The sequence below is a fragment of the Heterostelium album genome (genome assembly GCF_000004825.1).
Source record: "Heterostelium album PN500 unplaced genomic scaffold PPL_contig6, whole genome shotgun sequence".
NCBI lineage: Eukaryota > Evosea > Eumycetozoa > Acytosteliales > Acytosteliaceae > Heterostelium > Heterostelium album.
The window spans coordinates 1-26,402 of record NW_008805083.1 but is presented as its reverse complement, the minus strand read 5'-3'; the positions used below and the strand labels follow the sequence as shown (position 1 = coordinate 26,402).

At 29.6% G+C, this 26,402-nt stretch overlaps 13 protein-coding genes and 1 non-coding gene across 14 annotated transcripts; 9 read left to right on the top strand and 5 right to left on the bottom strand.

The window, feature by feature from the left end:
* Positions 1–124: 124 nt before the first annotated feature.
* Positions 125–2,437, top strand: PPL_03552 (AAA family ATPase; the record flags this gene model as incomplete). The annotated part of the gene is made up of 3 exons (XM_020574481.1): positions 125–185; positions 273–920; positions 2,409–2,437. 3 exons carry the CDS (start codon positions 125–127, stop codon positions 2,435–2,437), a joined length of 738 nt encoding a protein of 245 aa, XP_020435523.1.
* A 359-nt stretch (positions 2,438–2,796) lies between these two features.
* Positions 2,797–6,509, top strand: PPL_03551 (bromodomain-containing protein; the record flags this gene model as incomplete). Its single annotated transcript, XM_020574480.1, has 3 exons — positions 2,797–3,155; positions 3,268–6,274; positions 6,357–6,509. The coding sequence occupies 3 exons, from the start codon at positions 2,797–2,799 to the stop codon at positions 6,507–6,509; spliced, it is 3,519 nt and encodes a 1,172-aa protein (XP_020435522.1).
* A 550-nt stretch (positions 6,510–7,059) lies between these two features.
* On the bottom strand, positions 7,060–7,988 carry PPL_03550 (uncharacterized protein; the record flags this gene model as incomplete). Its single annotated transcript, XM_020574479.1, has 3 exons — positions 7,060–7,356; positions 7,460–7,578; positions 7,820–7,988. 3 exons carry the CDS (start codon positions 7,986–7,988, stop codon positions 7,060–7,062), a joined length of 585 nt encoding a protein of 194 aa, XP_020435521.1.
* A 1,194-nt stretch (positions 7,989–9,182) lies between these two features.
* On the top strand, positions 9,183–9,782 carry aprt (purine phosphoribosyltransferase family protein; the record flags this gene model as incomplete). Its single annotated transcript, XM_020574478.1, has 1 exon — positions 9,183–9,782. One exon carries the CDS (start codon positions 9,183–9,185, stop codon positions 9,780–9,782), a length of 600 nt encoding a protein of 199 aa, XP_020435520.1.
* A 111-nt stretch (positions 9,783–9,893) lies between these two features.
* Positions 9,894–10,889, bottom strand: PPL_03548 (transcription initiation factor IIB; the record flags this gene model as incomplete). The annotated part of the gene is made up of 2 exons (XM_020574477.1): positions 9,894–10,369; positions 10,469–10,889. 2 exons carry the CDS (start codon positions 10,887–10,889, stop codon positions 9,894–9,896), a joined length of 897 nt encoding a protein of 298 aa, XP_020435519.1.
* A 622-nt stretch (positions 10,890–11,511) lies between these two features.
* On the top strand, positions 11,512–11,957 carry hspL (Hsp20/alpha crystallin family protein; the record flags this gene model as incomplete). The annotated part of the gene is made up of 2 exons (XM_020574476.1): positions 11,512–11,605; positions 11,701–11,957. The coding sequence occupies 2 exons, from the start codon at positions 11,512–11,514 to the stop codon at positions 11,955–11,957; spliced, it is 351 nt and encodes a 116-aa protein (XP_020435518.1).
* An 82-nt stretch (positions 11,958–12,039) lies between these two features.
* Positions 12,040–13,329, bottom strand: PPL_03546 (uncharacterized protein; the record flags this gene model as incomplete). The annotated part of the gene is made up of 2 exons (XM_020574475.1): positions 12,040–12,541; positions 12,617–13,329. 2 exons carry the CDS (start codon positions 13,327–13,329, stop codon positions 12,040–12,042), a joined length of 1,215 nt encoding a protein of 404 aa, XP_020435517.1.
* A 785-nt stretch (positions 13,330–14,114) lies between these two features.
* On the top strand, positions 14,115–16,590 carry PPL_03545 (phosphatidylinositol 3-kinase 2; the record flags this gene model as incomplete). The annotated part of the gene is made up of 3 exons (XM_020574474.1): positions 14,115–14,540; positions 14,628–16,041; positions 16,115–16,590. 3 exons carry the CDS (start codon positions 14,115–14,117, stop codon positions 16,588–16,590), a joined length of 2,316 nt encoding a protein of 771 aa, XP_020435516.1.
* A 174-nt stretch (positions 16,591–16,764) lies between these two features.
* PPL_03543 (uncharacterized protein) lies at positions 16,765–19,007 on the top strand (the record flags this gene model as incomplete). Its single annotated transcript, XM_020574473.1, has 4 exons — positions 16,765–16,912; positions 17,706–17,782; positions 18,075–18,261; positions 18,826–19,007. 4 exons carry the CDS (start codon positions 16,765–16,767, stop codon positions 19,005–19,007), a joined length of 594 nt encoding a protein of 197 aa, XP_020435515.1.
* On the top strand, positions 16,806–16,877 carry PPL_03544. The gene has a single exon. It is a non-coding gene; the product is annotated as a tRNA-Asp (tRNA).
* A 146-nt stretch (positions 19,008–19,153) lies between the features above and the next one.
* PPL_03542 (uncharacterized protein) lies at positions 19,154–20,403 on the top strand (the record flags this gene model as incomplete). The annotated part of the gene is made up of 3 exons (XM_020574472.1): positions 19,154–19,417; positions 19,989–20,104; positions 20,292–20,403. 3 exons carry the CDS (start codon positions 19,154–19,156, stop codon positions 20,401–20,403), a joined length of 492 nt encoding a protein of 163 aa, XP_020435514.1.
* Positions 20,404–20,732: 329 nt separating this feature from the next.
* On the bottom strand, positions 20,733–22,355 carry PPL_03541 (uncharacterized protein; the record flags this gene model as incomplete). Its single annotated transcript, XM_020574471.1, has 4 exons — positions 20,733–21,285; positions 21,352–21,590; positions 21,660–21,957; positions 22,030–22,355. The coding sequence occupies 4 exons, from the start codon at positions 22,353–22,355 to the stop codon at positions 20,733–20,735; spliced, it is 1,416 nt and encodes a 471-aa protein (XP_020435513.1).
* A 97-nt stretch (positions 22,356–22,452) lies between these two features.
* Positions 22,453–24,492, top strand: PPL_03540 (uncharacterized protein; the record flags this gene model as incomplete). The annotated part of the gene is made up of 4 exons (XM_020574470.1): positions 22,453–22,529; positions 23,250–23,269; positions 23,450–23,619; positions 24,484–24,492. The coding sequence occupies 4 exons, from the start codon at positions 22,453–22,455 to the stop codon at positions 24,490–24,492; spliced, it is 276 nt and encodes a 91-aa protein (XP_020435512.1).
* Positions 24,493–24,662: 170 nt separating this feature from the next.
* Positions 24,663–26,038, bottom strand: PPL_03539 (uncharacterized protein; the record flags this gene model as incomplete). The annotated part of the gene is made up of 2 exons (XM_020574469.1): positions 24,663–24,697; positions 25,657–26,038. Coding segments are annotated over 2 exons (417 nt in total), but the record flags the coding sequence as incomplete, so codon positions are not given.
* Positions 26,039–26,402: the final 364 nt, after the last annotated feature.

Genomic DNA, 26,402 nt, shown 5'->3' with positions numbered 1-26,402 from the left:
TCATCATAACAAGTTGGTTTATAAATACTGTCAGTTATATTGTTTGTTTTTTCTTTTAAGTTAATATTGTTTATACCAATATATTATTATAGTATAATTTGTAAATAGTTAAATAAATATAGAAATGAGTTCATTGAAGAATATCGTTTCAAAGATAACAGTTATCTGTTTAGAAGGATGTCATGGTAATTAACAATATTAATACTATTATAATCTTAAAAGTACATCTTTAGATATTTATATTATTATATCATCTATCACTTTAATCATAGGATCAGGAAAGACAGAACTGTGTAAATATCTCAGTAAAAAAGGATTCAATGTGATGGATGAAGCATTCTTGGATATGCCTAGATACACTCAGATACCACCACAATCTCTCACAATGGAAACCATATGGGTATCGAATTGGTTCAACAGAATTTTAAAAATAAATCAAAATATTCAAAATAATAACAGTAGCAACAACAATAATAATAATAGTAAATTAAATAATCATATATTTATTGCAGATAGATCACCTTTTTCAGCTATTCTTTATGCACGTGGAAAAGGACATCATTTAAATCCACTGATAAGTTCACAAATAGAAGAGCTGCGTTCGTACGCTCAAATCGATATCAAGACTGTCTATCTGCAGGTCGATGACGATAAACTGTGGCAGAGAATAGAGGATCGTTTGAAACGTGAACCCGAACGAAAGAACTACGGTGAAGATAAACGTGCTTGGATGGAAGATTCCGTTAGGTTCTACAATCAATCAAAGTGGGATCTCACCATCAACAACGACGATCTTCAAACCTTTCAACAAAGAACAGAATCAATATTTAAATCATTTAATTTAGAATTACCAAATAATATTTCATTAACAAATAATAATAATAATAATAATAATAATTTAGATAACAATAATAGTAGTAGTAATAATCATACAAATAAATAAACAAATAATTGTTAACAGTTATAATTTGAGTCAAATCAAAAAAAAAAAAACGTTGATAATATCATCTCATATAATTATGATTGTAGTAATTACAACGTATTATTCTTTTTTTTTTTTTTTAATTATCAAAAAAATCGCGCAAATTTTATTCTATTAAATATTTATTTCGAAAAAAAAAAACAAAAATTGTGGGGTAGTTACTACTTGTTTTCTGGTGAGGAAAGGGGGTAGAGAAGATGCATGAGTCACAGGTTTTTTGCATCTAAAAAAAAATATACATATTTGATGGTGATGATTTTTTGTTTTTGGTTTGTTGATCCATTCACCCAAAAATTCTTTTTTTTTTTTTTTTAAATTAAATTAATTTTTTTATTATATATTTTTTTAAATTTAAAAAAAAAATAAAAAAGTCACAACAACTCACCCTTTTTTTTTTTTCTTTTTTTTTTTATGAAAATTATTTTATTTATTTATTTTGGATTTTTTTTATTTTTTTTTTGGTGCAATACAGAATACTACCAATTCAATAAAAACAACAAGCATCATCAGCAATAACAAAAATTAATAAAATAATAATATAAATTTTCTTCTTCTTTTTTTTCAGCAACAGTTTCGAAAAAAAACCAAAAAAGTAGAACTTCAGTATTGTTATTTTATTTATTTAAATTGTTGTTGTTTTACTATTTTACCCGCCATTTATATAAAACTAGAACTTTTTTTTTCTCTTTTTCAAATTTCAATTTTTTTATTTTATTTTCTAACAGTCACACCAAAAGCAACACACAACCACCCACTCTCACAAAACATCTAACCAAACTAAAAACAACAATTTCATATTTTTAATTTAATTTTAATTAAACTCAACTCTCATATCCTCATATACAATAGTTTTTTTTTTTTTTTTTTTTTTTCAGTTCACCACCTTTAATTTTAGGATTATAATGGTTCATTCCAACTAGTCACTTGCTACCGAATACATAGATTATATATAATAATAATATTATTAAATTAAATATTTGTATTCAACAATATTATTATTATTATAGAAAGAACATTAGTGTTGGAAAAAAAAAAAAAAGTAAAAGATAAAGATAATTATTAAAAATAACAAAATATAGTTATAAAATATTTCAATATATATTTTTTAAAAAAATAAATAAATTCAATAAATAAGTAAATACAATCTATTATATTCTATATTATATTATTAGTAGTAGTAATAAGTAATAGTAATAATATTAGTAATAGTTGTAATAATATTCTCAAATAAATAAGAAATATCATTTTATTTTTATTATCAAATTTCTTACCACACCACATATTACACAACTCACAACAACATAATTATTATTATTTTGCAACAACATCATTTATATACAATTATTATTAGTATATAAATAACAGGAGAACAGTACAGTGCCAGTAGTTTTTAGCATTTTTTGGTTTTTTTTATTTTTTCATTTAGAAGAAACTAAAGTTCAATATTGGCAATAAATATATATAGCATAGTATGTCATACAGCGTTGGATTCTAGGTTAATTGTTTAGTTATCAAGAATCAATCATCAATCAATATAATTCAGTCAGTTAATCAATCAATTAATCAATCAACAGCATATTGGGCAGAGTGATTTAAAGATAGGCAGACATATCATAATCAACAAGTTGCAGAAGCAGAGAAATAGTGTATAACCGTCTAGATTCTTTAGTTTACACCTTTAACAATCTATTCAAATTGTACAACTATTCTCTCTCTCCAACTACAACCAACAACAACACATATATATTTTCAAGTAGTAGTAGTTGTAGAATAGACATCATCATCATATCACAATCATATTAATATACAATAACATGTCTGTCAATGATGTTGAAATGGGTGGTGAAACACAACCACCTGCATCTGAAGTAAATAACAACAGCAGCAACAGCAACAGCATCGACGCCAACAATGACAGTACCGACAGCATGGTTGAGGTTGACGTTAGCAGCAGCAGCACCACCACCGATACCAACAATAACAGCAGTGAAGATACCACCACAGATCCCATGGCTATCGAGGAAACGACATCAACTTCTCCAAAAACAACCTCTGAGACTTCAACTACCGAAGAGTCACCTACTGAATCACAACAAAATAAATCGATTGCTTCACAGGAATCTTCATCTCCTCTAATCACCCCACTATCAAGAAGAAAACGTATTACACTTGTGTATGTATTAAATAAATTTAAATTGTTGATGAATGATTTCACAATTGATATTGTTAAACCAGAGAGAAAGAGGGAAACTAATAGTTTATTATTTCATTATGTTTTATATCAGTGATTCAGAACAGAATAACAGGGAAAATAGTAATGGCAATGAAGAAACACAGGATAAAAATAATCAAGATGAAAAGACTGAGGAATCGACTACAGCCACAGCTTCAACAACAGCAAAAAAATCAAGATCTGTATGTTTTGATCATCGATTGACTCATCAAAGTAGAATTTATAATATTAATGATTCATTCTTTACACAGAGTGTTATAAAGATTAGTACCAATAAACCAAATAAAGGTGAACTCTTATTGACACCGACACAGGCAAAAGAACTATCAGAGAAGAACAAGCGATGGATATACGTGCCAGTTACCGAAACAAAGCCGATCGAGGAACAACCTCTACCAGCAAAGAGAGACAGAAAACCTATACATTTAAACGACTATATAACTTCGTCATCAAGGAAGAAGGGCGAAAAAGATACTAGCACTCCAGTAAAAGAAGAAAAACCAGTAGCAGCACCAACACCATCACCACCCCCAGCACCCACACCAACCAGATCCTCTCGAAGATCATCGAGTAACAATAACAGCACAGCGAGCAGCAGTAGCATCACCAATCATAGCAGTACAACTACAAACACCACCAAAAAAACACCAACGAGATCATCCAGAAAACCAGCAGCAACAGCAGCAGCAGCAACATCAGCAGCATCAGTGATCATAGAGGATATATCGTCACCAGAGAAAGTCGATATCTCCAAACTACAAGAGACCATTGTTGGATTGCAGGATGAGTTGAGACATGTAAAGGAACAGATTCAGAATACCTCACCCAAGATTGTAACCACCAGCACCACCAGCACCGCAGTATCACCACCATCGAAATCCACTAAACAAACAACCACATCCAACCGATTGGCACCACCACCACAAAAGCTTTCATCACTATACAGCGATGACGAAGATGAAATGGAAGTTGCACAACCAGCATCGGAGCTGGAGCACGTCGAAGAGGTGGTGGAGGAGGAGGAAGAGGAAGAGGAGATCGAAATTACAGAGACACCAACAAAGAATCAACGAAAGCGTAAATCAACATCGTCAGTCACACCACCCATTCAACCACGATCGAAACCTCAAATCAAAAAACCAAGAGCATCCACCTCACTCCCCAACACACCGGTCAGCAAGCCACTCTCATTCCCAGGTGGCACTGGCACATCCGAACGTGCCCAACGTCCTACTAAGGGTCGCCGTAGATTCCCAAGTGGTGACAATATATCATTGGTGGGACCAATGAAGCGTTGTCTCGAGATTCTCGACTTCCTCATGAATCATCAGATGGGTTATCCATTTTTGGTACCGGTGGATCCAATCGCTTTGAACATTCTCGACTATTTCACATATATTAAACACCCAATGGATTTTGGAACCATTCGTAATTCCTTGCTCGATGGAGTCTATGAGGCACCCGATGAGTTTGCAGCGGACTGTCGTTTAGTTTTTTCAAATGCAAGATTGTATAATCCACCAGCCAATCAAGTTCATATAATGGCAAAGACACTGGAGGACCTGTTTGAGAAGAAGTACGCCAAGGCATTGGCTGAGCCACCTTCACCAGAGATTCAACCAGAGGAGAGTGAGAAGATCAAACGTCTCACCATGGAGATGAAGACCATGACCAAGGAGTTGGAAAAGATGAAGAAGGAGAGCACCGGTGGTGGTAGAGGTAGATATCGTGAAGCCGCCAGACCAATGACACTCGACGAGAAGACTCATCTAGGTGCTGCAATCAACGCACTTCACCCAAGCAATCTACCAAAGTTGATTCAAGTAATTTCACACACACTCGACCAGAATACAGCACAGGAGGAGATCGAAATCGATTTGGAAAAGTTGGATACCGGAACACTCAGACGTCTGGAGCAATTTGTTATTTCATGTTTCCAACCCGGCCAGTACCATCAATTCCAACCACACATGGCTGCCGAGCAACAGAAACAACGAGAAATCGAAAATGTAACAAAGCAAATTAACCAACTTAATCGTGGTTTGAATTCGAGCAAGCACAAAAAGCACAATATATCAAAACCAATCACAAAAGCACACGGACGCAAGATTGCACCTCCTCCAAAGCGCGAAGAAGAGGTGGTAGTTGATGACATGACCGAGAAAACCAACTACCCTCCTGTGGTAATTGACAGAGATTCAAACCTAAACGATGATGTTACCAGTGGTGGTTCCGACTCTTCCGATTCATCTGACTCGTCTGACTCTGATTCAAGTAGCTCATACTCTGATTCAGAATACAGTGACAGTGAAAACGATCAATCAGCCAACAGAAATAATAATAACAACAATAACAACAATAATAATAATAATAGTAATAATAGCATTCCAAATGGTTCAACCAATTCTACTTTAAAATCATCATCAACAACTAACACTACTACTTTTGAAAAAACAACAACAACTACAACCTCATCCACCACTTCAAACACTGCGTCTACTTTATCTTCTTCGGTAAACTCTACACCAACCCCTCAGATTATCCAAGCAGCCAAGAAGACAAATCTACCCACCACCGTTGCATCGTGGAATTTCGATAGTTCATCGTCCACCTCCACCGAGCATGCCGCCTCACCCATTTCATCGTCTGCATCCCTTCCAGTGTCGTCGTCGACTCCACCCATAGTTCCACAAAGTTCACCGCTTTCACCTCACTCACCTACCATTCCATCAAACTCACCGACCTCCCCCAACCATCAAAACAATACTACCAGTAGCACTGCCAACAACAACAACAATTCTACCGACTCTACATGGGCTCACTATAAGGCAAAGAATATGACTTTGCAACAAAAGGAAAAAGAGAGAATTGAGCAAGCCGAGCAACTACGAAAAGAAAAAGAGGATCGTGAGGAGGAAGCACGTCGTGATGAGGAGAGAAGAAAGCAGGAAATTGCAGAGGTCCAGAAGAAACAAAAAGAAAAAGAGGAAGCCGAAGCCGAAGAAACCAAAAAACAAATAGAAGCATCAAGACAAGCAGCAAGAGAAGCAAGAGAAAAGGTAATTATTTATTTTTCTCGTATTTGTAATGTAATTTAACATTGTGTACTAATGTTAATATTATTATAAAACATAATTATAGGCAAGCGGTAAAAATAACATGTCATTCCAATACCAAATGGAAATGATGGCTTCATTTGAAAATAGTTTTAGTGGTAACATGGAAAATCCTTTACTTAATTTACAATTCAAACCAATCGAAGACAGTTTTGATTCTCCTGCTATTAAAGAATAAATAATACAACAATAACAACAACAAAACAACAAAAAAAAATAATATTAATAACAACAATGATAATTCTAAACAACAAAGATAAAATAATCTTCATCATTATTCGATTATGTATCTTGCACCGATATTTAAAAACAACAAAAAAAAAAATAGAAAATAATAATAATAACCAAACCAAACAACTCTTACACAATCCAGTCAACCCAACAAAGTGTTGTTTGTGTTAGTTCGAACTAAACAAAAAAAAAAAAAAGAAAAACTAAACTTTAAATCAAATATATATGTAAAATATAAAAACAAAAAAAAGAATTCACTCTTAACCAACAAATCAACAGCTGACACATCGATGCTTCTGTACTCTTTTTGATTCCAACAATGTTATCTATGTTTTTCATTTCATTTTCCAAACTTTATACATATAATATTTTTCCCAAAGGATAAAAATACTTAAAAACAAAACAAAAAAAAACAAAATCTTAATCCTTTTTTTTTTCTTTTTTAAAAATAAACAAAACATATATTTTATACAAACAAGTTATCTTATCTTACCATACTATTGGTTATTGAGTCTGGTTTTTGAGATGAGTTCATTTATGATGTTGATCGATGTTTTCTCGCGTTGCTCGAGATCACCCTTTACAATGTGATAAGGTATGGATCTCTTTTTGAGTTGTTGCTCAAGTCGAGCTTGGAAATCTATTCTCTCGTTGGAATCTTCGATAAGACGTAGCTCTCCGTCATCAACCCATTTCACACCATTGCAATCGAGAAGCAAGTACAGATGATAATAAGAGTAATCAATATATTGCTCTACCAAAGGATCGTGACTACCAATTAAAGTGTCACTCCACTATCAAAAAAAAAAATAAATAAAAAAATTAAAATAAAATATTAGTAAATTTGTTTTAATAATTAATCAATAGCTATAACTATTTTAATTATATTATACATACAACTAAAGTTGCCAGTGGACAAGTATCACACATCAATAGGTTTTGAGTATGATTATCAACCATTAATTGTTGTTCCAACTCCAATTGACCTTTACAAACATTTATAAAATCATTATTTACTATAAATAATAATTAATATCATGATTAATAAATAATATTAAAAAAAAAAAAAAAAAAAAAAAAGAAGAGAGAATTAATAATTAATTAACTAATTTTGGTTATGCGATTCAATAATATTAAAATTTATTAAGATTTTGTTTCAAAACGCAAATAAAAATAAACAAAAGTTAAATGATAAAAAAGGCACAATGGATACAAAGATGAACAGATAGACTTTGAGATCAGAGATTAAATAATTACCAAACGGATTAAGGTTGAAATCTCTATCTTTGAAATATATCCTTGCATACTCTTCGACATAGCTTGTGTTGAAGTGAGTAGCCAGCCTCTTTGAGACAGTTGTCTTAAAAACTGATTCACCTCCAATAAAACATATCTTTAAAATTGTTTCTTTTTTGTTGTTTATCATTCTACTTTTACTATTTTGTTTATTAATTGTGTTTCGAATATAATAATAAATATATATTTCAACTTTTAATTAAACTTTTTTTTTTTTTTGTTTTTTTCTTTTTTACTTTTTTACTTTTTTTTTTTGCTTTTTGATATGATTTTTAAACACTCAATTATTATTGAATTCAAGAATAAAAGGGAATATATAAAATATTTATATTTTATATTTTAATATATTCAAACTTAGCATTGTTTGATAACAATTAACAACTTGGTCAACAATAAGTTTAAAGTTTTTAAATTATGGTATTTATTTTATTTTATTTTATTTTATTTATAATTTAATTACAATATTAAAAAACAAAAAGAGAAGGATTTGTGAACCCACTCTTCTCCAATGACGATCACACACTTGGTAAACAATTAACATTGATCACACTTTGGAACAACCACAAAAATATCATGATTATTCATGTTTTTTTTTAGAACTCAATTAAAGCATCATCAATTCCCAAAAGAGTTTAGCATCACCAAAATAGCCATTTCTATCATTTATTTTTTTTATTTTTTTTTTAGGTTTTTTTTTTTTCGATACAAATTAATGAGTTTACATTATTTCTGATATTTAATCTCAATCGGTATTATAAATGTGAGTACGCTGAAGAGGATTGTAATGTTAGTTGTGTGTCTGTTTTTTTTTTTTTTTTGTGTGTGTTTATTTGTGGTAGTGGGAATGGGAATGACATCGTTTAAATATTGTGGTGGTGACAATCTTCACTTCATAACATAATTTCTTCATATGAACTGAAATAATTCAACAACTCTCAAGACAAACAGCAAGAGAGCAAAGACAACAACAAAAAACAAAAAACAACAACAACATCCTTAACAAACTAAAAACCAACCAATTATTTTTTTTTATTTAACAAAAGTCTTTATATTTAGTATTACAAATACTTTATATTCTCTTTTTATTGATATTAATTCATTCATTAGATTTAATAATCTTATTTTTATCACTCTTTTATCTTTTTTATTTTATAAACGTAGGTAAAATTTTATAACTAATAAGTATTTTATATGTATATGATTTATAAATGAGCAAGTTTTGTTTGATACATATAACTTGACAGATGATCTGTATAAAACGAATATTAACATTTTTGTTTTTTTTTTTTTTTTTTTTACATTTTGCAGCAGATTATTTTACAAAATGGATGGTTATGAAAAACTTCAAAGCTGTGCAAAGAAAGCTGTTATCAAAAGATCAGTGACATACCCAGATTGGCCAAACAAAGGAGTTTCCTTCCTCGATATTTCACCGTTGTTCCTTTCATATGAGGATTTCGATACACTGATAAACTACTGGCAATATAGATTCCAAGATGTGCAACTGGTCGTTGGTCTTGAAGCCCGTGGTTTCATTCTGGCCACTGCCATTTCACAACGTCTAAAGATCCCAATGATGATGATGCGTAAGAAGGGAAAGCTCCCAGGTAAAACACTCTCTGAGTCATACACCAAGGAGTACGGTAAAGACGAGTTTGAGATCCAGGAGGACGTCTTCAGACATCTGTCGCCAGCCACCAAGAGTTGCAAGAATTTCCACGTACTGATAGTTGACGATATCCTGGCCACCGGTGGAACCTTGTGTGCCTCTATAGAGTTGGTCAGAAAGCTGTTGAAAGCAAACAGCATGACCAACGCCAAGATTTCAACCTCGTTGATCTCCTCTATAAAGTGTCTCAAAGGCAAAGAGAATATCTATGAGAAGTACAATGACGTTTCAATTGATGTCATTCATGAGATTTAAATCATCTTTTGAATGAATGTTCAAATTAATAAAATAAATAAAATCAAAAAAAAAAAAAGAAAATCGTTTGTTAAAGTACATAAATAATAATAATCTAAAGATTTTTATTGGTTAATTTAACATTTCCAATTTACTCTTTAGATTTTGGCAATTCGGTGCTAGTAGAGATTGTTTAAATTTTAACATCTCTCTATAGTTGTTTGATATGGTCACTGATGTAATACCACTTATATCTGAAACCATTTTGAGGGTTGTTTTTATTCCGTAGAGTTTGGTAGAAAAGTAAATACTGGCAGCTGCACAAGACAATGGATTCCTACCGTCCATGACTTGCAGTTCGGCCAGTTTGTTTGTAATGAATGTCGAGTATTTGACTATATCTTTAGAGAGCCCGAGATTGTTACAGAATCTACTAACAAAATCGTCGGTGGTAAGTGATTTCGTTGTCATTTCATCCGATGGCAGTCTGGATTTCATTATCTTCATACATCTCGAGATATCTTTCTTTGAGACTCTGATGACGTTGATGATCTCTGCAATGGTTCTTGTCATTCCTTGCTGTCGACTGGCATAGTAGAATGCAGCTGCTATATATCCATTTGGACTTCGTCCTTTGTTGGTTGTTAGCTGGTCGTCGATCAATCTAAACAGCTCGTTGGCTCGTGTCGCGACAGTTGCCGGCATACCAAAGTGGTCTGCGATTCTTTCGATCTCTGAGAAGCCAGAGATTAGATTCTTGTTGGATTGTGATGTATTTATTTTCGATTGTTGGCGAGCTAGATTGCTGCCCGTAGTTGAGGAAGAGCTTGTAGAGGGTTGATAGGAGATTGTAGTTGTGAGGTCGGCAACTCTCAGCAGAGGGTCAGCAGTGTAACCAACTCTACTATTGTCATCGAGAGAGTCTGCAAAGTTACGAAAGTCGGCACCTTCATCGATGATCCTATCGGAGACAACATAGCCACAATCTCTACAGATAAGGTCACCTCGTGCATAATCTTCGACGATATCAGGTGTTTCAGATTTACAATTATCACAAAAATATAAAGAAATTTCAGTATTCAAATTAGCAAATGATGTTGGAAATGCAAGAAAAGTTGTGTCAACCATTTTTTATTAATATAATTTATTAGATTAAATAAAATAAACAAAAAAAAAAAAAAAAAAAAAAGAAAAAGAAAAAGAAAAAGAAAAAATTAACTTTTATTTTAAATTATATATATATCTTTTTATATATATAATAAATTATTATAGGTATCGATATAGAAGAACTTATAATATTATATATTTATATTGTTCTTCTTATAATAATATTTTACTTTTTACGAGAATAAATCTATAGATTATAATTAATTGATTCTTTAAGCAAAAAGAAATGTGCACTTTTCTAGAAAGGATAGAATAAAAGCCGATACAAATACAAATACAGATAAATATAGATTTATTTGGTTTTTGGAGTTTTTTAAAATGAATTGATCAGCGTTGCAACACTTCTATTTAAAGCTTTAAAAAACCTTTCTTTCAAATTTCACAAATTTTTTAAAAAATTTAAAATTTTTTTTTTTGATTTCTTTAATTTTGGGAACAAAATTATATAATTCAAATACTTTAGTATGAATGATGTCATTTTTAATTTTTTTTCATTGCAAGATTTATTTTTGATTAATTTGATTTCTGATTCATTCATTTATTTCAAAATATTATCTCTTAACAAACAACATTCAGATAGAAAATGAGTGATTTGCGTAACTTTTTCAATGAATTGTTTCAATTCAATATTCCTTTCGATGAATATCAAACAAAAGATGAATATATTTTAGTTGGTGGTATGAATTCATTCATTTTGATCTTTTATAAAAAAAATGCGATTACTCTTTGATACAGTAATTAACTATTTATATTATCATAATCATATATATAGATGTTGCAGGTGTTTCTAAAGAAAACTGGAATGTCAATTATCACAATGGTATAGTCAAGATATCAGGTTCGAGAGAGTGTCAAAAGAATATCAATATGTTCACCGAGAGATGGTGTGGAACATTCACAAGAGACTTTGTATTCCCAGGCGCTACTACCGATAAAATCACCGCTCAACTAAAAGATGGTGTTCTCGAAGTGAAAGTACCAAAATCAGAACCAAAGAAACCTGCTGGTACTGATATTCATATTCAATAAACAAAACAAAACAAACAAATAAACAATCTTCTTTTGTACATACATATCGATATCGATATCGATATCTTTATCTTTATTCAATCTATTTTATTTTCTTACTATATTTTGCAAAGAATGGAAAGTGTGATAAGAAATTACCTTGATGTGATTCTAGGATATCGTTATATTCTATTGTTAGTTGTGTTGGTGATTTCAGTGAGATTGATGCTGAACAAAACGTTTCTTTCCACTTTGGACTGAACCAGTTGCCGCTGATCATTATATTGGTATGATAGTGATCGGCGTTCGATACCAGATGTTGTTGTATATCGTTCACTATGAATGTTTTTATAATCTTTTCGATACCACGATAGTTTTCATTCTTGTAGAGTCTATCCATCAAGTCTGCCAACAGCTGCTGAATCGCTTTGATATCGTGTAGATGCAAACTCTTCAAGCCGAGCGGTTGCAACTCCAAACAATACGATTCCTTCAACTTATCAAACAATGCAGTTTCCACTTCCGATCTAGTCAGTGTCTTAAAAGGTGCAATATCCGTTACTAAATTCATTATCTTTGTATCTCTATAGATTGTCTTTGAAAAACTAATAGAATAAAAACAATGTCAATATCAATATCAATCTATTCTAACAACGTAACAACAACAACAACAAACATACCTATTAACTAATTCAATGATTTCTTCATATGATCGCTGACTGGTTACACCTTCTTTCTCAAAGTCAGAGGTAAGTATGTAGATGGCTCGGTTTGTGACTGTCTTGTTGATAGGCAAACCTTCAAAGAATGGTTCCAGTACACTGAGAACATGAGGGTGTATCTTTTGAATTTCATCGATTAGTATGACAGACTCTGGACAACCTAGGAGTTGGTCAGAGATTTTCTTTGATAGCTCCAGTCGCGCCGCTGTGATTCCTCTGTCATCGTTTGCTTTGATTCGTTTGTAGTTCTCACCGTGCACCAAGAGTAGTCCATCACCCTCAAACTCGTTACGCGACGAAACAAACATTGCCTTGGAGAGCAGCCTGGCCGACGACGTCTTTCCAAGTCCATGATCGCCCGTAGACAGAATAACGACTCGCTCGTTGGGTTGAGCGATCTTTCTCACCAGTGCCTTCCTGATGGTAGTGATTGCATAGTCTTGAACTTTATACGATTGGAGTAGCCTATCGAATGACTTTAATCTCTCCTCTTTAAGATAGCAATAGAAATGATAGTATTGATATTCGTTTTTTTGATTATATAATGTACATGTTTTGGTTTCATTCAATTCCACCTGTGGAAAAGCATAACTGAATCCATTGATTTGACAAATTACAAGATAGTATATAAAAAATGATAACAAAGTTATAACATTATTTAATTTTACCATTTTTTTAAAATTATTTTTTGATTGAAGAACAGCATTTTTTTTTTTGATAATTTTATTAAATCTTTATTGATCAGTTTTGATCATCATCATTATCATAAACATTAATTGAGAATTAAAAATTTATAAGTTTTTAAAAGTATACTTTTTTTTTTTAATATTACTATATTTTATTTTTATTCAAGTCATGGTTAAATACAATCAATCGTCAAACAAACAATCAATCAATCAAGGTCTGGTGTAATATAAAAATAACTTATTATAGTAAGTAATTATAATGATTGAAAGATAGATTCATGTTTTTGGTGTGTGTGTGTGGTGTGTATGTATAGATAAGTGGTAATATTTTAACGAGAATGTCATCAATGTTGATTTTATTCAATTGATTGAAAACAAATTATTATTATCGATATTTTAGAACAACAGATATAGATTTGTAGAATGTAATTACAAAAAATTAATTCATTTATTATCTATTTTTTGGAATTGAAATTGTTAAAGTGATCACTATCTAAACATGATACTACTACACTACACCAAATTCAATAGAATCAATCCACCACCTACAAATAATAATGACTATAAACATCTTGTAAATAATCATAATAACCTATAAAATTTAAAAAACTATAATAATAATAATACTATAAATACTGTAATTTTAAAAAATAAATAAATATCGAAAAAGAAAACAAATAAAAAATAAATAAATAATATCTAAAATAAATAAATAAATTCGATTTTTAGATTGAATATGATTAAATAATAGAATAATAATTAAATATAAGATGGAATATAAAAAATATATTAATTTAATATTCATTTTAATTTCAATTTATGTTGTTAATTCAGTTTCGTTGACAAATATATACCAATCATATGGATACATACAGATTTTTGGTGATTTGGATTCAACCACTAGAGTCGAAATAGGTGATACGATCACTAATCACACTCAACCATGTATCAATATCTTTAAATTCAATAGCTCACATATATCATGTGAATTTTATAATTCCACCTACATTGATTACACCACATTAAATATCACCGTGTATTTCAATGCTACTACACCAGGAACCAGAGTTAGTTCAGAGATTGCTATTCCTTCTCAGTTTGGATATCAATTCGATGGATGCAAACCAACTTATTTCTTTGATACAATCAACAAAATTTGTAAAAAAGCAAGTCCAAGTAATTTATATTCTTATATTGTAAGTTTTTAATAATAATAATAATGGATAGTTAGTTTATATTTAAAATATTAATTAATTTACAAAAAATTTGTTATTATTTAAAAGTGTAAACAAGGAGCAATGAAAATTACCAGGATTTCAACAAATGGCAATTTAGGTTCGACGATTTGTTCGGATTTGAAATTCGGAGGACATTTAGATTCTATGAACATTGTAGATATGATTCATTATCGATATATCCAGTATCAACGTTGTTGGAACATTGGAAATTTGACATCGTACATGGTGTTGGAAGCGGATTTACCAAACTTTAATTTTACCAATCCCGCCTCATTCATAAAGCAGATGACCAAACAACTTTGTTCTTCAGTGTTTTCCACACCGGATATAATAGATCTCGCAAAATCCAATGATCTCTACCGATATACTTGTATCAATTCATTGAATATTCCAGAGGACAGAATAGTAAACAGTGTTCCAGGTCCTCGTATTTGCGACGGAAGACCCGCCGATTCAATGGAGCGTATCATCACCAATTGGTTGACTGATATACAGTGTTTGAATGGCGATTGGAACAGCGATGGACAGTGCGTTTGCCGAGAGAATTGGAGTGGTCCGTCGTGCACCAATTTCATATGTAAGAATGGCTTCAGCTTGAATACTTTAAGCAACTCTTGCTTTTGCAATAAAACCTGTAAGGAAGATGAGATGTTGGAACCAGTTCTATGTCAGTGTATGTGTTCTCCAAATAATCCAATACGATGTAGCGATGGCAGTTGTGTCGACGCAGTCTCTGCTTGTGATTCCAAGTTGACTTGCCCGCCCGAGAGTCCATTCAAATGTTTCAATGGATCCTGTAGTGATTCTCCATGGAAATGCCGAGCACTCTCACCGAGATGTAGACATCCCGATGATTGTTGTTGGGACGGTAGTCCTGTAAAGGATGTACTTTCATGTTTGCCACTGCCAGCTTGTTTGCCACCATTCAATCATCGATGTCAGGATGGCACCTGTAAAGCTGGGGCGGATTCTTGTATCGATTTTAAAAATCCATTCTGTGAGTTATCGGTTTGTCCAGACGGTGTAAACTGTCCGCCCTGTCCACAGTACGATGGTTGTCCCATATCTGTGCCATTCCAATGTACCAGTGGAGCGTGCGGTGCCAACAACACCGATTGTAATCCTTTGAACATGCTGAGATCAGATATTCTAAATGGCGTTGCACATCTACCGATATTTGACAAACCAGAGTCAACGCAAGTCACCATCCAATTGGGCAAACCAACTAATATCAGCGTAGTCTCTGAGAACGATATTCTAATTGGACAGATCGACATCCTCATTCCACCGGTAGAAGCGACTAACTTTACGGTGGTCAGTGTCACACCATTGAGTGACTCTTATCTTAGACAGGTGACATTTAACAACTCAAAGTATAGTTTCGATAACTCTATATTCAGTCCGGTGTTAAATATAACCTTTTCCCATTTAATAAGAGATGAAAATTATCATAAAGATAGTAAGTAAAATATAAGTAAAAATTGATGAATCATATAGGCTTACATACTACTTGTACTTTTATAATAATATAGGATGGTTTGATTTCTATGTAAGCATCAAGTTTAATGTTAATATGTCGATATTATCAGAGAATATTATTGGAAATCGATTATGGGAATCAGTGGAGATGCCCTATGACGATATTCTATTAAACTATTGTCTAGGATACATTAATGAAACACTGAATCAATGGACTTGTGTACATTCAAACAATTCAAAAAAGGATCTTCTTCATTTCGATAAGGATTCGGAAATGGTTGTTGGTTGGACGAATCATTTTACCTCTTTTGCACTCTTACTACGTACTGATCCAGTGCCCAACTCTCAAAAACCAGAAAAAAGCTTTAATGATAAACTAATCATGATCATCACTGTTGTATCAATTGTATCATTTGTATTTATAGGTTGTTTGGTCGCATTGGTTTATTATTCTTTCAAGAAATATGGAAGTTTTTCGACTATGAGAAGAGCTTGGAAAGAGAAATTAAGAGCAAGATTACATAAATAAATAATAAAATATTTAAATGAAGTTATGATTAATAATTTTGGTTTACGTCCTTTTTTTTTTAAATGTCTTTTCCTTTAAGGTTTTTATAATTGTTATCAATGATTATATTAAAGGTTTTTTGTTTATGGATTGTGACGATGGTGCGGTACGGCATACGGATTGACCAGATACCTTATGCCATACCGCACCATCGTCAAATGGATAACATCATCAGCTCCCTTTTGGTCTAGTGGTGAGGATTTTCGCCTGTCACGCGAAAGGCCCGGGTTCAATTCCCGGAAGGGGAGAAACAACTTTATAACGAATGCATATTCCGCATGCGGTAAGTATTAAAATTTAAAAATTCTGGATGTTTGGATTGCCACCATTTCTATGACTCTGCATGATGAAAGAGACGTCTAAGTGGCTTAAATACTCTGTCTGCCAAACCATATCAATGGGAACATCATCCCTTACTCAAAATGATGGCCATCTCAGCCGGCCTGTGGCTGAACTGCTCCAAAAATAAATAAACACGAACTGTAGGGTAATATCAAGCTCTACACCTTGACTATCAGTAATGGTAGTATAAGGATTGTTGACTGATCATGAGTCAACAAATTTTTTTTGCAAAAAAAAAAAAAAAAAAAAAGTATAAGGATAATTAAGCAAAAAAAAAAAAAAAAAAAAAAAAAAAGAAAGAGATATTTTCGCTGAGTAATGAAGTTTTACATCAGATCTTTAAATTTTATTCAAAAATACTTATAATTCTTAGATTTCCACCTTAATAAATGGTTAGAATTTGCTACATTAAGATTGAGAGTCAAAAGCTCATTTTATCTGTTTTAACATCAATACCGAATACAAATAATAGATGTAAAGTGAAATTTTTAGTAATCTAACCTGATTCTAACTAGTTCGAGTGAAGAATCCTAACAAAAAAAAATCGATATATACGAATATTACTATGTTTTTGCCATTTAGTACTAAATTTAAATATTTGTATATTTCTTTTATATTTTTAATGTATTAAAATTTAATAAGGAAAAAGTACAAAGTAAACTGTATTAAAATATAATATTCTCAATTTATAGAAAATTAAATAAAAATAAAAAGAAATAAATTATAATTTGAAGAAGGCAATGATAATATAATTCAATCTTTATCATCATCATCAACATCAACATCAACAACAACATCACTCCGGGGACTCGTACGTCTAAAAAAATGATTTAAACCCCTATCTCACACATTGTTGGCATGTTTTTTATAAAAATAATTGAAAAAAAGCACCTATATTTGGAAAAACGTAGTAGGTACTTTTGAACCCCAAGCAAGATTCTCATCCTCACTGAAAAACAAAAAAAATTTGGCAGTTGTGTGGTCACCCACAATTTTTTTTTTAATTTTTTTTTTTAATTTTTTTTAATTTTTTTTTTTTTTTTTAATTGTTACCTGTATACAGAATATATTATATTATTCTAGTTATGATTTTTTTTTAAAAGATGGAAAACTATATGTTTAAGTTTAAGTTGGAGCAACCAGAGTCTACCAAAGAAAATGATAACAAGAAGTGTGTATTCAATGATGAGGAAATTGAATCGGTTGATTATGGCTTAAATATTTTGTTCGAAGTGATTGAAAATGAAAATAATTATATTAGTAGTATTAGTAGTAGTAGTAGTGGTAGTAGTATTAAATAGTAATAGTTCAGTTTCTAAAATAAATACATACCACGTTAATAGTGTTGAATTCAAGTGTGAGCATTGTTTATATTCTTATGGTGAATTGACCAAACTCAATAGGCACAAGAGAGAAAAGCACCCCAATGAAATGAAAAAGTCACATTGGGAGCAACCACTCCAAGTGAATGCAGATATAAATTCGAAGCAGTGTTGTCATAACAACTGTCAAGTAAAAGTGACTCTATCAAACTATGCAAGCATCTGAAAACCAAACATCCTTGTTGGGAAACGAATAATAAACTGGAATTAGACGAAATCACATGTTAAGGGTGCAAAAACAATTGGATAATCAGATCAAAAGAGAGAGAAATAACCTTGCTGTGTCTACTCCTGTTTGACATCTTAATAGATTTATTGTCTTCAGTGTGTTTACCTATTTATTTATTTACAAAAAAAAAAAAAAGTTAGAATTAATATACTAGTTATATAAGTTTTCAAAGTATTTGAAGGTATTGGTGGATTGACATTTAATCAAATTGACATGTGTTTGGATCGATATTTAGAACAAAAGAATCTATTTGTAGAAGTAAGAAGTTACTAAGAACTCTTGACTGTAATACTACAGAAAGAGATGATGAATATTTGGATAAGGTATTCGAATTGGAGTTGTGCTTTGATGGTGATATATGTAGTCGAAATATCAATCGCCAAATGGAAATCAACAAACATCAGATTGGAAATCAACAACATTAAGAATATACTAGATGATATTATGAACCAAAAATGTGATGATATTAAGAACATAACATTCAACGATAATTTAATCGCTTTTTTGGAAATACATTCACAAAACAAATTAACACATCCAGTCATATTTCAGAAAGTAGTTGAAGAAGACTATGAGATTTAAAAGAGAAGAAGAGAGAATTAAACAAAAGAAAAGGAAGATACAGCAAGATAGGAAACAGGATAAGCAACAAGACAAGAAACAAGATAAACAGCAAGATAAGAAACAAGATAAGAAGATACAATATAAGAAGCAAAACAAGAAACAAGATAAACAACAAAACAAGAAACAAGATAAGAAACAAGACAAGAAACAAGATAAGAAGATACAATATAAGAAGCAAAACAAGAAACAAAAAAATAAAACAAAATATTTAGTTATTTTTTAATATTATTCTTACTTTTTTAAAGTTCTTTTATTGTGAACTCTGTTCATCTTTTAATCTATCCATATTTGCTGAACTTGTTGTTCCTGATATGCTTTAAATTTTTAATATTTGATATTATCGTATAATCGATCAAAATAGATGTTAATGTGATGTAATTTTTTTTTCAAATTTTTTTTCAAATTTTTTTTCAAATTTTTTTTCATTTTTTATTATCCAAATTTGTAAAAACTGAAATAAGTGGGGTACGACTTTCTGAAGTGTAGTAAATAGTATTAAATATCTATTCATTGTCGATACAAAGAGAATATCAAGATTAAAACATATACATCAAGTTTTATTTAATAATAATAGTGATTGTATTAGTAGTGATTATGATGATCAATTAATAACTACAAACATATATAGATTGAATACTACAAATATTCAATATTCAATCTATATTTGTTTGTGATCATCATCCTGTTGAAGATATTAAAGATGATATACAGTGTTCGAGTAATACTCTGGTAGAGACTACTATTTCAGGTTCAAATCATGCTTTGATGATTGAAATGATTAGGAATCTAAAGAGATTAGTCTATCGGATATAGAGGCAACAATAATATCATTGGGAATCTATGAAGATACAGATAGATTCACATATGACGGTACAACACAATTAGAATTCAACTCAATGTATTACCTAACAATATTTAATATACACCGAATTATTATATACACTGTACATTTAATTTAATTAACCGAATTAATATTCAAATATAAATATTAAAAATAAAGACAAAAAAGGATCAATATCATTATCATTATTATTCCTAAACACTAAACTGTTACTATTATTATTTTAACTATCTAATTATTAAAGACCAACCTCTTCCGTTGTTAATTTTCCTACAACCGATTCTAACATCTTCTACTATAGTAAAGGTTTTCTTGCAATTATTTTTTTGAATGCATCAAAAACTGTCTATTTTTAAATAATTCTCACCATTTTAAAAAATAGGGTTCGAATAAATTGATAAATATTAAAGACATTATATTTAAATAGAATGTATATAACTTAAGACCAATAATATTAAAACAAAATGGTTGAATCTCGATTACAATTAAAAAACCAATGGCAAACCCTTTTTGAAAGAAATAAAAAAATATATCAGTATATTCTAAATATTCAGAATAGAGATCAATTCATGTAATTTTTATTAAGAATGATAAAGATTTGATTTTTAATTAATATTTAAATATTAAGCTGAAATAATTACACTGAATTATAAATTGAAATTCTTCAAGAGTATATAAAGATTGTCTATTCATCAATGAATTCAATTCCTCCAAAATAAGACTTATTTGTATATCCGACATTTGGTTTACGATTAAGTCGAATTATCATGTTTTTGAAGTTTGGAACAATAAATACTTGGGATTCATTGTAACCTTCATTTTCTCCTTCCAAGTACTGGTAGAGTAAAGCTTTGGTAGAAGGTGTTGTCCATTCCATCAGTTGTTCTCCTTGACCACCATTTGAATTGATTAATGAAAAGCTTGCTTTACCTTTAATCATATGGTATACTCTAATTTTGAACCTTCTTGAATGGTTTGTTTTACAATTTAGTTTAAAGGAAATTGAGATATCTATTATATTAAGATTACATGTTAAACCCCAAACTCCTGATCTCAGAGATCTATTAGCATTGTAGACTGATCCGTATCTATATTGATCAGGAAATCCTCCAAACTTGTAAACACCTTTTGCATCTGGGAACTCAATTTCATGATTAGAATTTGGATGTAAGACAGTTACACCATTTGGATAAAGAACAAGATCTCCATTAATAAATCCCATTGCTGTATCGAAATATCTATGAAATAAGGTTGATTAATACTCAATTAATGTTCATCTTTAAAAGAAGTAATAGAATACATACGGTGGAAAATTAAAAAGTCCTCCCCAACCCATCAATACTTGAAATGGATAAACACCTTTATGAGAAATTGCCATCATTTGTTCAATTTTCTCATGCAAAAGGACCTTTAATGATTTGGTATTGGGAGTACCATCAATATAGCTCGGATCAAAACCCATTTCTTTTCCTTTAAAGATAACATCTCTTTGAAGTGAAATGTAGAGTCCACCAGTTAGGTAGTAAAACGGAATTGTATATGCCTGTTTATTAATTAAATTAATATAATTGTTTTGAAACAAATTACAAAAATCAAAATAATTTGAACTTACAAGATAATCATCTCCACCAAAGAAGACTAGAGCTGTTTCAAGATCCCTTAAATAATCAAAATATACAATTTCAAGAGCACTTAATGGCATATTGAATCCATCATCTTCAAAAATTACTTTCTTTGATTGATCGAGAGTTGTTTGAACAGAGTTATTATCATACCATTGTTGTGATAATCTAAAGTATCTATCACCAGTGGTTTGTAATGCTTGGAATCTTAATAAAGATTGATTTCTAGCAAATTCACCAATCCTTTGATCAACATACTTTTCCAATTTCTCCATTATTTCTTTCATTCTTAAATGTATAAAATTTATTGAAATCTATTAATATTTTTTAAAATTCAATTTATATCTTTTAAATACTTACATATCTTCACCTTTGCTGAATAAACCTAAAGCGCTAAATAGAATGTTGAAAGCAGCAGTGAATGGACCTCCAGCTGGATGAAATGAAAATACATTTGCAAGGATTAATGCCATTTCAATGAGTGGCCAATCATCTATAGATTTAATTTCTGGATTATCATATGATTTCTTGAATGAATCCTCCAACATTTTGGTTTCTTCCTCTGCAAAACCTTTAAAATCTGGGAACAATTGTTTAAGTTGTTCACTTTGCTTTGCAATAAATTGCTTTAATTTTGATTTATACTCGGAGCATTCCGAATTATTTGTATTTGTATCTCTATCCATTAAAAATAATTAGAACAAAATAATTTTATATTTTAAATTTAAAAAAAGTGTCTCATATGTTCAATTTTCAAAACTATTTTAATATAAAATAAAATCAATGATTTTTGTAAATTGTCCAAAAGGAAAGTTGAAATTAATTTTCTTCTGTAAGAGTTTAACTTCAAAACATCAGTTGTTTATTGCCCATTATGGATGAAGCAAACAAAATTAACTAATTTTGATGTAATTAAATATATCAACAAAACATTTATTTTTTTGTAGTTATTAGTGTAGATTTGTAATGGATCTATTTTTGGGTATTGTGTGAATATGTGTTTGTTTGGAGGTTTTTTTTGTAATCTAACCATTTCTATTAATGAATTTTTTTAAGTTATTTAAAGTTGATATCTCCCTCAAAGAAGATATATCAAAAACAATTTTGATTGTATTGCGATGAGTTCATTTGAATATCAGGTGAAGTTAAATTTGTAAATTGATTGAGGTAATGAATTTATGTGTGCAGATTTTTTTGGTTTTTTTTGTAAATTGACCACTTTAAATTTATTCCCAATTAAGGTTGGTATTTTAAAACCATTTAAAATAACTCTAATAACCACACCCCAATAACATGTTAAGATATTTGATTGGTTTAAAAAAAAAAAAGATATAAAACTAAAAATAGAATAATCAACACCTTCCACTGTCAGGATATACTAAACAAAAACCAAAATATTCATTATTTTTCAAAAAATTTGTACTATACTATTTAGGTTTTAGTATGCTCTAAAAAAACAGGACCTGTGGATGTATTGATTTTATTTGGGTTGGGCTGATGGGAATTTAGTGTTTCGGAAAATTACTGCACATCATCATATTGATATTCAAATATTATTTATTTATTTATAAAATCTCAAGTGTGATGCAAGCTGAAAATAGTGTTTGGTGAAATCACAAACTTGTACATGTATGGTGCTATTTAGATATTTTAAATTATTACTGCAAGAGCACTTTTGATAATAATTAAAGTTAAATTTTTAATGTTTAATGTTGTACATCTAAATTAATTTAAAATGTATACTCAGAATTAAATTATAATTTTAATATCCATATTGTAGTGGTACTTAGAGATGCAGTTCAAGCCAAATGCCCTAATAGATTGGACTTGTTAGAGTATATTTGTGGTGGTAATGATGGTGGATCAAATGCAATCAAAATTGAAAAGAAAGTATATGAAGCATTTATATCCCGTTTTTATAGTAGTTATTGTCAATCTTCACTCGAACCAGTTAATATCTGGTTTTATTACTAAAAAATCTCTTAACATCAACTATTTCTATTAGTTAATGATCTTAAAACTGAAAAGAATGAGCAATTGACTTTAATTTTTTTTTTTTTTTTTTTTTTTTTTGCAAAAAAAGATTTGATGACTCATGATCAGTCAACAAATTGCAGGTGTTGATATTAACCTGCTAGTTCGTGTTTTATATTATATTTACATTCTCACACAGGCCGTGAGAAATATAGCCAATAAATATTATTATTATTATTATTATTATTATTATTATTATTATTGTTATTATTATTATTGTTATACAGTTTTGCTGTAGTTATTATTAATTAATAAGTTGAGTAGTATTAGGATAGAATAGATCTAACAGTAGTTGCGTGTTGATGAACAACAGTATAAAGTGGTGGCACGTAGTTGGAAGGATTTAGATTCCAATCAGATTTAAATTTACGCGTTAATGCAGAGCAATCGACAGTGACTCCTTGGGAGATAGAATTAGATGCACTAAACAAGTTCAACGATCTAGTCGCTGAAGAAAAGCTCTTTCATAGCATTCTCTTTAATTTTAAGGTACAAATGCTGAATATTAATTACGTTTACAATCATAGAATTTCAAGTATTTTTGTATAATTTTTTATACAGCAAAAATCTATGAACCCGGACAGAGGTGTCAAAATATCAAACAGTAATACATTTATTTGTTATAGAAACTAATAAATATATTCTAAGATAGATCTTTGTAAATGATTAATAATTAAAAAGAAATTGAATCTTTTATCATTTTAAAAAAAAATAAAAAAAATAAAAGATAAAATTAATTTGTGCAATATTTCTGAAGTAATAAAATATTTTTTATTATAGTACTTTTAAATTTATTTTGAAATATTTAATTATATTATATATAAGAATGATACAAAGTAAAATGTTAACAGAAAGATAAAAGATTTGTGGAATACTTGATTTGGATTACTGAACAGCACAAGAGGTTATTGGTTCAAAATACAATTCTAATTTTATACAGTTTCAAGACTAAAGAAAAACTAAGCAAAAACAAACTCAGCACTGAACACAAATACTATATGTATAAAAAAGAGTATATATTTAAAAGATTACAATTATATTTAAAATAAAATTTAAAAATTTTTTTTAAAAAAATAAAAATAATTAAAAAAAAAAAGGATAACAATACATTTTTAATATGATAAATCAATAACAATATTAGAAGAATAATAAAGGATTAAGGAATTTCTTTCAGAAATAATACAAAAAAAAACCTTTTAGACTCTTCTTCATATTCAAAATGTAAAGGTTTTTAACTGATTTTACAAAAACAAGGATATTGTTTTTTTAGAAAAGTAATTTAACAGATGAAACGAAAATAAAACAAGGAGAGAATAGTATAAAGAAAGGTTGTTCTTTAAAGGAGTTCCCGATATTAGAACAACTAATATTCTATCATTAAGTTGAAAGTGGTAGATTCAAAATTCAATCTTTTCTCTCATTAATTTAATATGGAACTGGATACTTACATTTTATTTATTTCGATTTTTCACTGACAAACTAACTTCCAAATATAGAATAATTTGTTTTTACATGACTTTCACCCACTTTCACCCACAATATATAAGGAATGTAAATGCAAATGATATATTAGAGGGCAATACTCCTAAATATGACAAATTCTCTCAAATATAAATAATAAATTTTAAAATATTTAATTTAAAAATATTTAATATTTAATTAATATTTACAAACAAATATAATAAATAAAACATTTATCAAATAAATAATAAAGAAAATTCAATAATAAATAAAATGTTTAAACACAGTTATAAAGAATAATTGTTAAATAATCTAAATTTATTTATTTTAATGTTTATTTTCAGTGGCAGTGCATGCACATCTGTGGTGTTGTCAATATACTCAAAGGTTTATATTTGGGTATTGTTGGCAACATGCTAAATATGGAAAAAAGAAAAACAGAAAATAGATTCGAATTAGCTTAAATATTTATTAAAAAAAGAATTAACATACCATTAATATGAGAGGTTGCACAATGTCCAACCTTTTTGTTTGATAATGAAATTGTGAAACATTCACATAAATTACATTCGAATCTGCTGGTGAGACGCGAAAAAGTAAAATATTTTATTAATGTTGAAAATTTATTTTTTTTATTTTCTAATATTTTGTTGAAAATATAATCTTCCAAATCAGTGATATAAATCATAAGATTCCTCTTTAAATTAAGTTGGAATTGATTTATATGGATGATGTTGTTGTTTATGTTGTTGTTATTGCTGTTGTTATTGCTGTTGTTATTGATTTCATATGTGAGATCAATGATTTCTTCTGTATACTTGTTTTCCTTTGTTAAATCAATTATAATCTTCATTCTTAATATAAATTGTTTTTTCTATACAAAAATGAAAATATGATTTGCTATTTATATTAAATTCTATACTATCAAAGTAATGAATGAGTTTACAGTAAAAAATAATATTTTACAATATTATATAAAAAGTTAAAAAAGTTAAAAAGATTACAAAATATATTATTCAAAAAATAAAGTTTTACAACAAAAGATAATTAAAATGATCAGAAAATAGTTATTTTTGAAAATTCTGTAAGTTAACATGAGATAGAGTTCTAAATAGTTTTGTAAACAAGTATATATCCACATTAAATTGTGAACAAATACTCAAGCAAATCATATAAAATAAACAAGAAGTGTGAGTAATGTTTATAAACACTGAGAAAAAAAAATTGAAAAGAAGAGA